Source organism: Prenolepis imparis, unplaced genomic scaffold (genome assembly GCF_030444845.1).
Source record: "Prenolepis imparis isolate NDT839.2.m4 unplaced genomic scaffold, iyPreImpa1.0 SCAF_2, whole genome shotgun sequence".
Classification (NCBI taxonomy): domain Eukaryota; kingdom Metazoa; phylum Arthropoda; class Insecta; order Hymenoptera; family Formicidae; genus Prenolepis; species Prenolepis imparis.
The window spans coordinates 16,477,442-16,491,826 of record NW_028141160.1 but is presented as its reverse complement, the minus strand read 5'-3'; the positions used below and the strand labels follow the sequence as shown (position 1 = coordinate 16,491,826).

At 42.6% G+C, this 14,385-nt stretch overlaps 1 protein-coding gene and 1 long non-coding RNA gene across 20 annotated transcripts in view; one reads left to right on the top strand and one right to left on the bottom strand.

The window, feature by feature from the left end:
- Bru3 (CUGBP Elav-like family member bruno 3) overlaps nucleotides 1-14,385 on the top strand; it is a 578,576-nt gene that overhangs the window by 511,730 nt on the left and 52,461 nt on the right. For 15 of the 19 annotated variants that reach the window (XM_083058812.1, XM_083058817.1, XM_083058818.1 and 12 more), the window contains one exon: nucleotides 2,769-2,894. The exons of 3 other annotated variants lie outside the window; for them this stretch is intronic. In XM_083058812.1, the coding sequence (XP_082914938.1) occupies nucleotides 2,769-2,894 (126 nt within the window). Of the gene's footprint in view, nucleotides 729-2,768; nucleotides 2,895-14,385 lie in introns of all 19 variants that reach the window. One more of the 19 variants, XM_083058828.1, reaches the window with a different exon arrangement.
- Nucleotides 1-14,385, bottom strand: part of LOC145949101 (uncharacterized) — a 69,587-nt gene that overhangs the window by 37,117 nt on the left and 18,085 nt on the right. The gene's annotated exons all lie outside the window — the stretch shown is intronic.

The following is a 14,385-nucleotide window of genomic DNA, read 5'->3' as shown; positions in this document are numbered from 1 at the left end:
CTTCCAGGAGATAGCTAGCTTCCTTCCAGAACCTCTATTCTTCTTCTCCGCAAATCGGCAGAAAGAGAACTTCCCCCCCTTGATGAAAAGAGAGATGAAAACAGAATGAATAAGGAAAAAGAAACGGGTCCATTCTACCAAGCCCGCTCCTCTCTATCACGCCTGATCACCGCTGATTCAGCCAGCACAGCTCGCCGCAAAATCCATTTTGCTGCTCGCTAGTGTTTGAACCATCAAACTCCAGCATTTCCTCACGAATCACTATCCCTTAGCCCGAGTGCAGCCGATATATATTCATCGTTTAGGAGGAGGCTAAATTTCGCACAAAGTGTACGGTGTGTGCTCATCCAAATTCTCTCGCAAAACGTTTCGAGTTGTCTTGAAGCTTTCGGCACACACGCGCGATTCATTAGGACTCCTGTATACTGATCATACGTTCAGGATGTAGGAATAGAATATATATTCGTGGATCTGTTAATTGGCTTGAACAATTGGCTCGAATGATTGGCTCGTACAACCTCGAAAGTGTTAAAAATCTCTTCGCTGACAAAATTCCCGAGATACTCTAAGCTGAAAATTCGATCATGATGATTCCTCCGAAAGCGCGCGCACTGTTTATCCGTGCCGTGATAATAATTATTAATGGGCTCCTCTATATCAGTCTTGCCCTACCCCTTCTCATCCGTTTCTCATCCGGCACAATACGCATCGTTTTACGCATACAGAAGGTATTATAGACAGTGTTGTGCGTAACCACGTGCGTGATTGAAACCTGTAGCCGTAAACCTGTCGTTCGTGTTTTTTTGCTCTGTTTATTGCGCACCGCCGTTACATCACACTATTGAAGCCTCGTTAAAACGAGGCGTGCGTGGCGTGGACGCTCTTAGAATTACACAGATTGGCATCTCTCTCAAGAAATGCAGAATACCTACATGAGAGAATCGCGATCTTAGAGCGTCTACCAACCGTGCAACAGCAAATGACCCCTTTGCTCTAAAGTGCCGAATATATTGTACGTTTCTAAATCCAAAGTCCCATCGTCTTACATTTCCCGAAACCCCCGTCTGACCTAATATTTATATTCGTGTCGACGACCATCTTGATCGTACATATGTTTTATATATGTACATATATAATATATATGTATATATATAGCTATTTACAGCTGTATGATCATATAATAGTGGCTCGTTCGTTGGATGTGTTGTCTCGTTCGTTATCGATGTGTTTTTATCATCTCTGTACATATTTTCTGATTATGATGTGAGCTACATTTATCTTATTGTATTACTTAGATTTGATTCTATATATGACAGTTTATAATATATATCCCTATATTTTTCTCTTGACAATTACACAAATAAATCACCTTTTGACCTGCTATTCTTGACCATTCCCAGCTCATCTGGATCCATTTCTCTATATTATCCTACTGATTGTGAATCTCGCACAGCCATAATCGTATTTTCGATATTACGTGGGGATACACGTACATGTATACACACACATGCTAAGACATATCCAGTGCAGATATTTCTAAATATACTTATACCGATATACTTATATACCGATCAAAATTTAATTTATAACGTAAAAAAATATTTTAGGATAAATATAACTTCTACACTAAATATACTTTTGGAAGCAAAATTATTAAAAAATTCTTTTATCGAACAGTTGTAAGTACGCTGCATCCACCTTAAAAACAAGCGAAATCGAAAAATTGAGGGATTTACAATCACGAAAAATTCTCAGTCGAAACCGAATATCATAAGCTATGCGATTAAATCATATTCTAAGCTTAAAAAAAATCTCGCGCAGTTTTTACCCATTACATCTCGCTTAACTTTTCGCACAAAACTTAGAAATAGCTGCAGAATATAGTATAAGCATTTATTGTTAAACTTTGTGTGACGGTGATCCATTTCGAGAATATACATTATATATTGCCTGTCCACTAAACAACTAGAGAGATTTAATAAAATTTATGTATGTAAAAAAATAAAAAAAAAAAAACATTAAATTCGACGCGGATCACCGTCGGGAATATCAGCCAGAGTTGGATCGCTTAATATCCCACCTAATTTTATCGCGCGATCCTATTTCTCATTCGTTTTTTCGGCTTTGGTATAGGTCGTAGATCAACATTGGTTAGATTTTTTTTCTCTTTGTTATATTATGATTTCCGTTACCATTCCCTTTGAAATATCGTTTCAACTGTTACATATGTATGTTACATTGTTATCGGTTATGATAATTGTTTCCGTTGTTGTTCTCGGTTACTTCTGTCTCACAGAAGACATAGATATGACCCGTACATGCATACACCTATACACACATACACTTGCGCGGTTTCCAGTGCTGTTTAAATGTATACATTGACGTAATGGCAAGTGTAATCGTGCGCGTCGAAGATATCATACGCGTGCACATACAGATATGTTACGTTTTTATATACATATACATATATGTACATACATATATACATATATATATATGTACATACAGATATACATATATATATATATATATATATAATATATATATACATATATATATATATATATATTATATATACCCCAACCTCCTTCCCTTTAGGATGGTGGATGCTGGTGTAACCGTGTAATTTTGTCGTTCTCGGTGTTAGCCGCAAGATCTTCTCTTTAACGCCTATAAACGCTTAGCCTGCACACAGAACTAACTAACGCTGTTCTTTCTTTTTTTTCTCTGTTCCCTCTATTTCGCAACGCGCCGTCGTCGAACTGCAGACAGAAAGCTGTTCGTTGGTATGCTAAGCAAGCAACAAACTGAAGACGATGTCCGACAGTTATTCACTGCCTTCGGCACAATAGAGGAGTGTACCATTCTTCGTGGACCCGACGGAAGCAGCAGAGGTGAGTATTGATTTTCAGTTTTTTAAATAAATATATTTAATATCTGTCTATCGAAATATAGTTTCTTTTTTCTTGTTAAACACCATCTTTTAATTTCAATCTTATATTCGTTACATTCGAAGAAAATTAGATAGAAGAAATGCCCGATGAGATCGTAAATATTGCGATTCGTTATATCATAAATATAACGATTCGTTATATCATAAAAAGTTAAAAGATCGCCGATAAAGGAATTTAAAAATAGCGTACTTCAAGAGTCTCTAAGGGATTAAGAACGAAAACCATATCCTCACTAGAGCTAAGTGTACCGTAACGTGGTGCACGTATATTTTTATGTCGTGGGATAAAAGCATAGGCGCATTGTCCATAAAAATACGGGCATCTGTGCAATTTTTAGCCGCAGGGCGGGATATTCGCGTCCCTCTTTGTTACACGATCGTTTTACGTCTTCGCCGCGCATTACTTTTTCCACTCGATTCGTGTAGTTTTAATGCAACAAAACTCAACCCACGAACATAACAATCTAACACAAAAGCTTGCGTAATTTCAACGCTACTGTTATTTCAACTTCTTGTTAACGCGTAGAAGCGAATTTCGTGGATAAAATATGCCAAATGCTTACCGTATCGTTGAATAATTTTTTAATGTTCAAGTTTAAATCGTAACATAGAAAAAAATTATTAATTTGTTAAAATAAAGTTAATTTACATTTTATAAATAAGAAATCGGACTTAAATTTTTAAAACCTATATATCTTTATCCGCATACGAAAAAACCATTGATACCTTATATCTTACTGTAGAAAAATCAATTTTAAGACAATCAAAGAAATAAAAAAAAGAGGAATCTGAGAGAAAGAGACACACTTTGTATGTCAGTATTTGAGAGAGCCGCGAAGCTCATAATTCGCATAATCTTTGAGCGTTTTCATTGAACGATGAAGCGAGCAAAGGAACTCTTGGGGGTACCTGGTTTCCAAAGAAGTGAAGGCGAACGGACTTCGTGAAATTAATCACGAGATGAAGCAACAAAAGGGAGGGAGAGCAGTTATCTCAAAGGAAAGAAAGCAATTGCCCCGACCTGAGGCATTACGAGAAGGAAAAAAAGAGATAGAGGCTCGCTGCTCATCTCAACCTTCGACGATGATGCACGATTAAGCCCAGACGGAAGGATATAATCGCGACGGCATTTGAATATCCGCTCGCGCTGTAAACAGCGCGGAAAGGTAGGTGGATAGGGGTGGCGAAAAATGGATGTAATTCGAGCGAGGATAACTGGAATGGTGGGCGAAAAGTGGCTACGGAGCTGTAGTTAGACGAGGCGGCGAGAGCAATAATTTCCGCTGGACGAGACGGCGAAATTTAAATATTTTTATTCAAGAGTGAAGACCTCGCGATGCAAGCGGCAAGCATTGAGAAGGTAGCAGCGAGCTACGAAGGAAGTGATCGAAGAAAATGGGAAAGAAAGACGTACTAGCGGAAAAGAAGAAGAGAAGAGGGCGAGATAAGCAGAGGAAAGAGTGAGAGAGCAGAAAAGATAGGGCAAACCGAAGGACCGGGAGAAATAAGGAAACGGGAGGGCGCGGGTAGGCAGGCGCGAATGTAATTAAATTCCACTTTGAAGTGAAACTCACTTTCAGCAGTTAATAAGATTTTGATTCGTAGTCGGTGACGTAACGCAGCGCGCTCATCGTCTTTGGCAGGTAGGCGCTGCTCGTTCGCGATGATGAAGGTAGTAGTACGGGGGAGGGGCGGCGCCAAGGGTGGCGGTCGCAGAAGGGAGGCGCCAGGGAGAAGGAACGGAAGTAGTACGTGAGAGAAGAGCTTTACAATGTGCGAAGTCTGTGTTCCTTTGCTTCTAGCAAAGACCAAGCTTCCCCCGCCCTGGCCCTTTTCCCGTCTTGCCGTCGCGTCAGAGCTCGAGGTTCTTTGTCGAAAGCCCCAGGACGACGATGTTGCGCCAGCTTTCCGAGCTGTTTAATTAAAATTACGCGAGCGATCGCAGCACGACAGTTTCCAACCGGTAGTCGGTTTATCACGTGGAATGCATTCGCGATTACTCGCCGAGAATCTCAGGTATGTCGCTCCGGCGATTACAATACCTTTGACAAAATGAAGCACGCGAGGTCTGAAATGCAATCTCGAGCTTAATCTCCGCCTCGCAAAGTTGACCTTTCGATGTTGAGCGTAGTCGATCGAGGACGACCATCGCGAAGGGTTACCGCATACGCGGCTGTTTCCACTTCTCCAAACGAGAAAGCGTTCCAATTCCATCTCCGCACTAGCGCTTAGAGCGCGAATCTTCTACGAGGTAATCCTACCGCAACCCCGACCGCGACATTCGTCCTTGGACGTTGGTATCAGAACGAAGTTATCCGGCGGGGATGGATGTGTCTGCCGCAGGAAGAGCCTGATCGCTTATTCCGCCGCGGCACATCCTACGCCCTGGTCTTGTCCCGGCAGAAACTTTCCCAACACGCTTCATCACTGCTCGCTGAGCCTCGGTCGAGTTTCATAACTAGCTAATCCGACCCGTAATAGAGAGATCAAGGAGAGATCCGCAGAGAGCGCGGGCGTATATATATATATATATATATATATATATATATATATATATACCTATATAGATATATACAATATCGCCATGATGTTGCGAATCTACCACCGAGTCTACGCGGTACCGAAATTACAGCGGGGAGGATATCGTTTCGGTAACTCTTATTCCGGCATCATCCGTCAGTAAAGCACGGGGATCAGTTACGTGTCGAGAGTGTGAGCGTACGCAAGAATATCCCGTCGACACACGCAACTCGCGTCAGTTCCGTCGTCCAACGCGACCCCCGATGAGTTACGACGCCTGAAAGTTATCGACGAACAACCCTCGGCCATCCCTCGCTTCTGCCCGTTACTCTCTCTCTCGACTTAATCGTTTCCTTATCGTATGGTGCCACCTATCTCGGAATGTTGCGAAAGATTTTTCAGTAACGACGAGCTTAAGAAAGAAACTCGGATCGTTCTCAAAGAGACGGAATGTCGGTCGTCATCATCGTTGTCGAAACGACATACCGCGTTGTCTCTCTCATACCTTCCCTTAAACATCCCGCCCCGCCTCCGCGCCGTTTTCCAGGGGAGAGCGGAGAACGACGACGGAGCTCTTCGTCCAATTATTTTTCCCTCGCTTCGAAACATTTCAACGCCACTTCAACGAACGAACTCGTTCTATTCTCGTTGCCGCGCAACCCTCCGCTCAGAACAGAACCACGTCACTTCTTCCCCGGGTTCTCTCTCCCGTCCCCTGTCAGTGTTGCCCCCTCCGCCTTCTCCGTCCTCCTCTTTCCTAGCTCGCGATCCCAACTTGGAGCCACCCCTCAACGCGCGCGGACCACCGGAGTCCGCATTATTTCAATTGCGCGAACGGCAATAATTCACCACGCGCTAAGAAGATTATAAAATGTTTATGAATAATGGAACGAAGTATTATTCGGGCCCTTTTATGTATCGCACAAGCGTGGGAGTGGTAGTACGCTCGTCGAGAGTTAGCGCCATCGCGGAAGCAACCCTCTTCTATATGAAGTAGCGACCGAGCTACGTGTATTTTCTCTGTATGCGCCACGATTGCGCAACCGGGTGCCGTGAGCGCGATACGATTATTCAAACCGGAGAAACAATTCCGTGCATTAAGTCGTAATAACATTGCGCGCCGGTATTCCCGATCCTCTTTTGGCTGGCACTCGCGAAACGTGGTATTTGGTACTAGCAGTTCCGGCCGCGCTAACTATCGGATAGCATTATGTAACATTTAACCCCCACAGGCAGAGAGAGAGAGAGAGAGAGAGAGAGAGAGAGGGAGAGAGAGAAAGAGAAAGGGTGAAGGAGAGTGAGAGAAGTACAATAGATCATGAGTTTGCGAGTTACTGCGCGAACAATGCAATTACCAGAAACATTATATCGTGCGCTTCAAGATCTTACCTTAAGGGATGCGCGCGGGGGATGCTAATTTACTCGGTTTTAATACCGAAGTGCATATTAACGTAACATCTGTCACATTATTGCAAACTTGAAGCTTTTGATGCGTCACGCCAAATATATTTGATTACAAGTTCAGCACGAATAAATGAGTTTTGATCGAGAAGACGAACAAAAAAACAAATAATTTTTAAATGAATAAACTACCAAAATTTTTATGTCAACATATGTATATTCTTGCAGATGATACGTTAATACTTGCATTTTATTAAACATAAATGAGAGTAAAAAGGTGCATTTCATTCAAATATAAACGAGTTTAAGCGACACAAATCGATTGTTTTATTTTTTTTTCTCGTATATTGCGTCAGTACGATTAATCGTCGTAGTCAGCACCCTTTAAATTGTCGTTTCGATTCGCCGGTTATGTAACACCAGCAACGCAGCACTACCAACTCACATACTCGCGCGAAATCATTTCCGATCATTTTCGATGGAGCTTCGTTTTTGACTGCGCGACGCAAAGAGATTACGATGGCCGCGTTAACAATATTGCTGACGGGAAATATGACGAATCAATAATTTCCTCAGCCTAGCATTTTATGATGGAGCATTAAACGAGCGATGGTTATCGACGATTAATCGTTCAGCTGTCACTTGCACTGGCGCGTCCGCGCTCGGTATGTACCATGCCTTAATACGTACGCGGACAATTTGCGTCCTTTATCTTCGGCACGCACACACGCGAAAAACCCGGCATCTCCATTATTACAGATGCGGCATATATTACATACACTGTCGCGGATTATGCCGGGAAAAATACTATTATTACTGGAATGCGTTCTCATTATCGCGAGGCTATAAACTTGTCCGTTCTCATTATCCTCCAGGACCGTGCAGTTATCAAGCGGTAATTCCATTAATGATTCCACTTATCGTGATCGCAAATTATATAATAGAATACAAACGTGGCGCTTCTATCGATGCAATGAGACAAGCTGTCAACGGAGCACAATCAATCAATATTAAATTTCGCGCATAAAAGAATCGAAATCATGGTAAAATGGCAAATTATACGTGCGCTTCGTTATTAGGACTCAGTATCGAGATGACCGATATCCTATCATATTTATGACGATAAAACCACCTGCTTCTTCGTATAAGCATCGCCGCCGCTTCCTAGCGCCACACCATCACCGCTGGTACCCGTGAAGGAGAGTGCTCTCGGGTAGAAGCTCTCAATATGTCCGACCTAATCCTCTCCCGGAGGACCCGGGCGTCCCCCCTCGCGCTTTACTTTGCAATACGTACAAACATTTCGAGCCCAGCTGCGCCACGGGATTTAGGAGCTGAGCGATTAATAAATGCTCCGTACGACGAGCTGGCACCAGGACTCTCCGACAGCCACTCGACGAGGAGGCTGCCCGTGATTTACCGTCCGGACTCGCGTGTCTGCATCCAAGCCCCTGCCGCTTCGTCTGGATTTTCGGTGATTTCGCGGCATCGTTATGATTTAGTGCCGCGCCCCGCTTGAAACATCGGCGACGATCGGTCTTCCTCTTTCAATGTTTGGAAACTTGGGCCAACGTAAGATACCGAAACGATCGACGGATGAATAAGTCGTCTTATGAAAATTGCAACTTGCGTCGCGGATGTACTCTTTGAAAGGATATCACTGTTCTTCATTCATTACTCATAATAAATATCATCTGTCTTATATATATTATTTTACGCTTGTGATTTTTATATTAAATATTGATACCGTATTTTAGATTCAAAAATAGCATTTCTTTTTTTTAGATTTTTAAAACTTATTTATATATGTTTTATCGATCATTAAAAGATGTATTTCTAAAATTCATTACTCTTGCACAGATCTTTTAATATATATCTGACTTTTAAAATATCTTCTTAATATCATATATGTATATGACAAGGTCATCTTTTAGTAATAAAACGTGAAAAGGGACTGAAAAAGGGACATTAACAACCGCAATATCGATATTACGGATAGTATTTTTGAAGAATTATTTTGATTTACTGAATGTGCATGTTCGATAAACAGCGTCGCAATCAATCATCCTCGTCTGAGAAGAAGTAAATCCGCACGCCGACTATATGATATATTTAATACATTGAGAGTTTCGACATTCGGCTCTGACCTCGACAGCGCGCCAAAAATTCGCGCACGAACATTGCCAGGAGTGAATCGGGAATGGCAGGAGCGATGATATAAATAACGACTCGCGTGACTGATAGATTTATTTAAGTCGCGCGTTATATCACGGATTTTTCATTGAGGGATCGTCAAACTAGATCTCGCGCCCCCTGGTCACGCGAGGCATGCGGAGCGCGATAAAGATCCGAACCACGTCAGCCGAACCGTTCCCTTCGGTTGCAACCCCGCTTTGTCAGATCCAACAAGAACAAAATTAAACGGATTCTTCGGAAAATATATAAGCAATATCTTCAAGTATATGTTTTTCCGCTATTACATTGATAAAGTTAATATGATTCTTGATTATAGTATCGAGAAAGCTTTTAGAGTGACATAAAAATTCAATAAATTTTAAACAAATAGAAAATTTAATTTAATTTTTCTATAAATCTAATAAATTGAATGTGCTTAAAAATAGTAAATAAGATATATCTTGTATATCATTAAAAATTCCAGGGATGAATGATTTTTCTTCGATACAACTAGAGATACATTATTCAAGATGAAATTATATTTGCATAAGAATTAAAAAAAGATCGTTAAGTCCTGATCACACGAGTTATATAATTTTCAAGCTAAAATTCTCGCTTGCGATTTTCTTGTCGATCGTCCTGATATGATACATTATATCATGAGATTGTAAGCAACGCGTCAAGAAGCAACGTGTCTTTGTTGATGTCGCTTGAAGTAACATCAGGCGCCATTGTGCGCATCGAGATTTATCGTCTTTATATTAATGCGATTACTGTCCTGCTTCCCAGGGAAAGCCACAGAAAGCTTTACGCCGGACATCGTAACATCCTCGCGGTCGCCTCGCCCAGCTCCTTGCTCGCCCGACATCGCGTCAATATCCAGCGGTATTACAGCGGTAGTGGGAGCCTTCTTCGTCAATATCTGCGAGCTTTTCACTCGACGTGGCTCACAGAAATGAAGGGGGAGAAAGGGCGCGAGAGAGGATACCTTGGTCCCCTTCTGTTAGCCTCCATACGACGGCTTTTGCCCGTCAACCGTAAATACACCATATTGCCCATAAACCTTCGCATTCGTGCATTACCCATCCCGATTCGACGCTTCGTCCCTCCAACAGCAACAGCAGCTCGTCGCTGTGTTATCGAATAACCGGTGGTGGGCGGCTTAACAGGCCGCTCTAAAGCAGCCTGTCCTCCTTCCCTCTCATCCCCCTTGTCTGATCCCCTCGTGCACGATTTTGCGTTTCAAAATCATTTTCGAAAACTGCGAGTTCGCGAGTCCGCGACTCGACTATTTATGCATCATGAAACTCTCGGTTTATGATGGTTCGCATCGATGTCCGGTCGATTATAAAACGCCACGCACCCATAATATAGATTCGCAATAATAATATATTAAGCGGATATTGCACCGCGAAATAATCCCGCACTGCAATGTTTATGGAATTTTCACCAAATTTACGACATTGCATCTCGGTCATAGAAGTCACCCGACGCGTTCGAACTGAGTTCGATAATGTTTCTAAGTTTTTACATTGCTCAATAATGATGATTCTTTATTATGGATTTCCGTAAAATATACGAATAAACGAACAGAGTATCATAATTCATCGCGTTGTAAATTTATAAAGTAGATAATATTAACATACAAAGATTTCATCAACAATTACATATTCGACCCATAACAATTATAGTTCCACATCGTAAATCGCGAATACGAGATAGTGAAAACATTGTAACATAATTGTAACAATAGAAATAAAGACGGGTTTAACATTAAATCTCTCTCAAAATTGGTATAACAGTATTATTAATAATAATAACGGCCTGGACAAGAGTCTGGGAAGCCGTTAAGGAGAAAACGACGTTTTCGTGGCTTTACAAACCGTAGCGTATTACAAGAGACCACGTGTCGTAAAATAACGTTTAATAATCCATTACAGACTTCATCGCCTTCGTGCTGCATCGTGATCATCGACCTAGTGTCAAGCCGTGCATGTAATCGTAATCGCGAGTTTTGTAAAACGTTTGTATGCGAATAGCGTTTATATTCATTGACGCCGTTTACTTTTATCACAATAATAATATGCCGCTTGTATGACATGTAATTATAATCGGCGTTGTCGATAATGCTGCTGCTGTTGCTGCTACTGTTACAGTTATTGCCTGCTGTCACAGCAAACGCGGTGGTTTGTTGTACGTAGCAAAAATTCTAAAAGAAGACAATAGTCGCGCGATTCTACTTTCTTTTATTATATTTTTCGCTTCTTTTATCCGATCTCACCCACCGCACGATTTGTGACTTCTCGTTTGTACATAGCTGCACTGTAGTCTTTTCGACGATGGGCGACACAGCAATATCATAGCTCGTACTCTATCGCCTCAACATTTTATGTATTGTTCGATTCTTTCGATTTACAATCGTCTCGACAATCGTTCTTACGTTAACACCTCTCGTCGGATAAATAAAAAATAAAATAAGTTTTCTCACTGAACAGCACGTGTACGAAAGATTTTGATCATTTTTGAGTAAAGAAAAATACTAATTGATTGATTGGATATAAAATTTATTTGATATCATTCGATATGCAAGATGCGATGTCAGGTGAAAATTCTAAAATATTAATAACTAATCTTTTCTTTAATCTTTTCATATTTAGCAACCCACTTAACTATCAACTAATGCATTTATTTGTCACACAGAGCAATTGATTAACAATGTTCTACCGAAATCACACGATTATAAAATAGTCTTTTTCTTAACGACCCCCACGACACGTATCTCGCATTTTTACGCGATCCGTAGATAGCGATCGTAATCGCGATCGTCGTAGACGCCCTTTTTCAAGATTTTTACAGAAGGTTCTCTTGTGTGCAAGAAGAGTGGGAGGGTAGACAAGGTTGGAAATTCATAACGCAGCACGCGGCACTAGAAATTTAATAATCCATCTCGTATCCTTCGCGTGTCGCAGGACGTGACCGTCGGTGGATGATAATACATATACATACAACGACCACGTCGTAATCGTAACGAGGAATTTTTACGGAACGTTTCGCTCTCTCTCTTTCTCTCGCACCCTCTCTGTCGACCGGTTTACACTGTCGTCTCCCGCGTTTCATACGGCTTGTTCCTATATATTCTCCTCTCGCTCATTCCCCGAGCGCGCCAAAGCCATCCTTCCGTACCCCCCATTGCGGCCGATGCGCGCCCGATCTACCAACCCTCGCTGTAATGCAGTATGAAACTCGTAACGACGAGTCAGCCTATGTTTCTCACGTAATGGAAATACCGCTGCTTATCCGCGCGTTAAACGATTCAACTACGGCTGGGTACATTACGTGCATCATTACGCTCATGGCGGCGGGGATATATACGGGCGAGAGGGGGAGAATTCTTCTTTTTTTCTCTTCTTTTTTCGTTTGCCGGCACCGACGCGTTCGCGTTATTATCGACAGGTGAAGAGGCGATAGATGAAGGACCTACCTCTCGTATAGGCCCGACGGAAACGATCTTTGTAATGGCTTATAACCGCCGTTATCCTGGGATTATCGCCTTGCTCGACATCCAGGATTAACGAGCACGCCAGATGACGCGTGAAGTAGCACGTTGCCGATGTAATGTTGCGGTTCGATACAGCGGATAATCGAACGGAATTCGTACGCTTTGCACGCACTAATATTTATCTTGTCATTAGGAAATTAGGTCGCACTATGTGTGATTTTGAAAAAATTCTAATAAAAAGCTAAAAAGTATATTTTATCATATTCTCTATTCTTCGTAATAGATAAACTTTTATAAGAAGTACATCTATGTAAAATACATATAATTAAATTATAAAAATCATCTTCTAAATGAAAGAGAAAAAAAGCAGCTCTGTTTTCGTAATTATATCGTGCCGTATAGTTAATTAACAATTAAAAGTAGAATTATCTGAAATCCTTTTATTGCAGTATATAACTGTTAGCGCATGAGATCCACGTTATATCGCAGATAAAAAGAAAAATATCTCGCGCAAACGGCAAAACTGTTACGACTCGGCGGCACTTTTACAGTTTTATCGTCTCGCGTGAAAAAAAGGACATTACAACCCCCATTTCGACGTTACAATTTTTTATACTCCTCCAGTGTGTTCGCAGCCGAATCACACAACCACCGTTGGCGGTTTCGCCGATCACCAATCAGCTATTACCGACACAAATCTCGCGTATCGCTCGCAGTTACCCGCTCGCGCACGCACACGCGTATAAGCAGGCGTATTGAAACAAACGCCATCGCGCGTAGGGAAAAGCCGAGCCGTCCGGATGATCAAACAGACGGAATTACTACGTACAAATCGTAGGACGCGAATGATTGGATTACTGCGCGCTCGGAAGAGGCGACGAGGGTGGCGGCGACGAGAGAGAGAGAGAGAGAGAGAGTCGAACGGGGGTAAGGGGTTGAAATGGTAACATACAGGTAACGCCGATTGCCGGTAGTAACTGAAGTCGTGCACGCGTGTGCGTATGACACGTGTGCGTGCGCACTCTCACGCACGCACGCACGCACGCGTTACGCTACGTCGCACGGTGCGTTTCGTAAATGCACGTTAATCCGCCTACCGAGTACATTTGCGGCAGCCCCAGTACCACCCTTCCTCCCCCATCGAACCCCATCGAATTTTCGTTTCCTCCGCCAGGATTCTCTACATGTACGCGCGTGTGTATGTTTGCCATTCCAACGAGAAAGCGCGTATACATTGTATATTTGCCCGTGATGCACGCATACGTATAGGCGGCTGCTCGTATATGTACGCGAGACCGAGCGCGTATCGACCGATGCGACGCGACGGCAAAGCCTTGGAGCGATTTTAACTTTTACGTTCAACTTTACGTTGTGTTTACGGTGGTCGTCGACGAGACCTCGGCGAACCGAAGGGCGGGTCGCGCGTAAGTAAATTTATTATCGCGGACGTGTGCGAGCTACGTCCGAGAAAACACATCGTACGAAGAGAGCCCGCGTCCCGAAAGTAGTAGTGTCTGTCTTACCAACGTCTATCTTACTCTCCTCGCGCGGAAATCGGTCGAATTAGCATTCGCGTGCATTCGTCCCTCGATGTTATACGGAGAATGAGGGGCCGAAAGAGATACGTATCTCGTATGCTGCGTGTGCGATCACACGTGTGACGCGTGGCCAGTGTGCACATGCGCTCGCATGCATTTCATATACGTACGATAAAGCCCTGATCCCGTAATCCCCCGAGGCTCGCAATAATTATAAAACTACAGGCGACAGTCGGCCGAGCGACCCCCCGGATCGAGCCGGCTATGAAATCGCTGCCCCTGAGGTTCGCGATTCATCC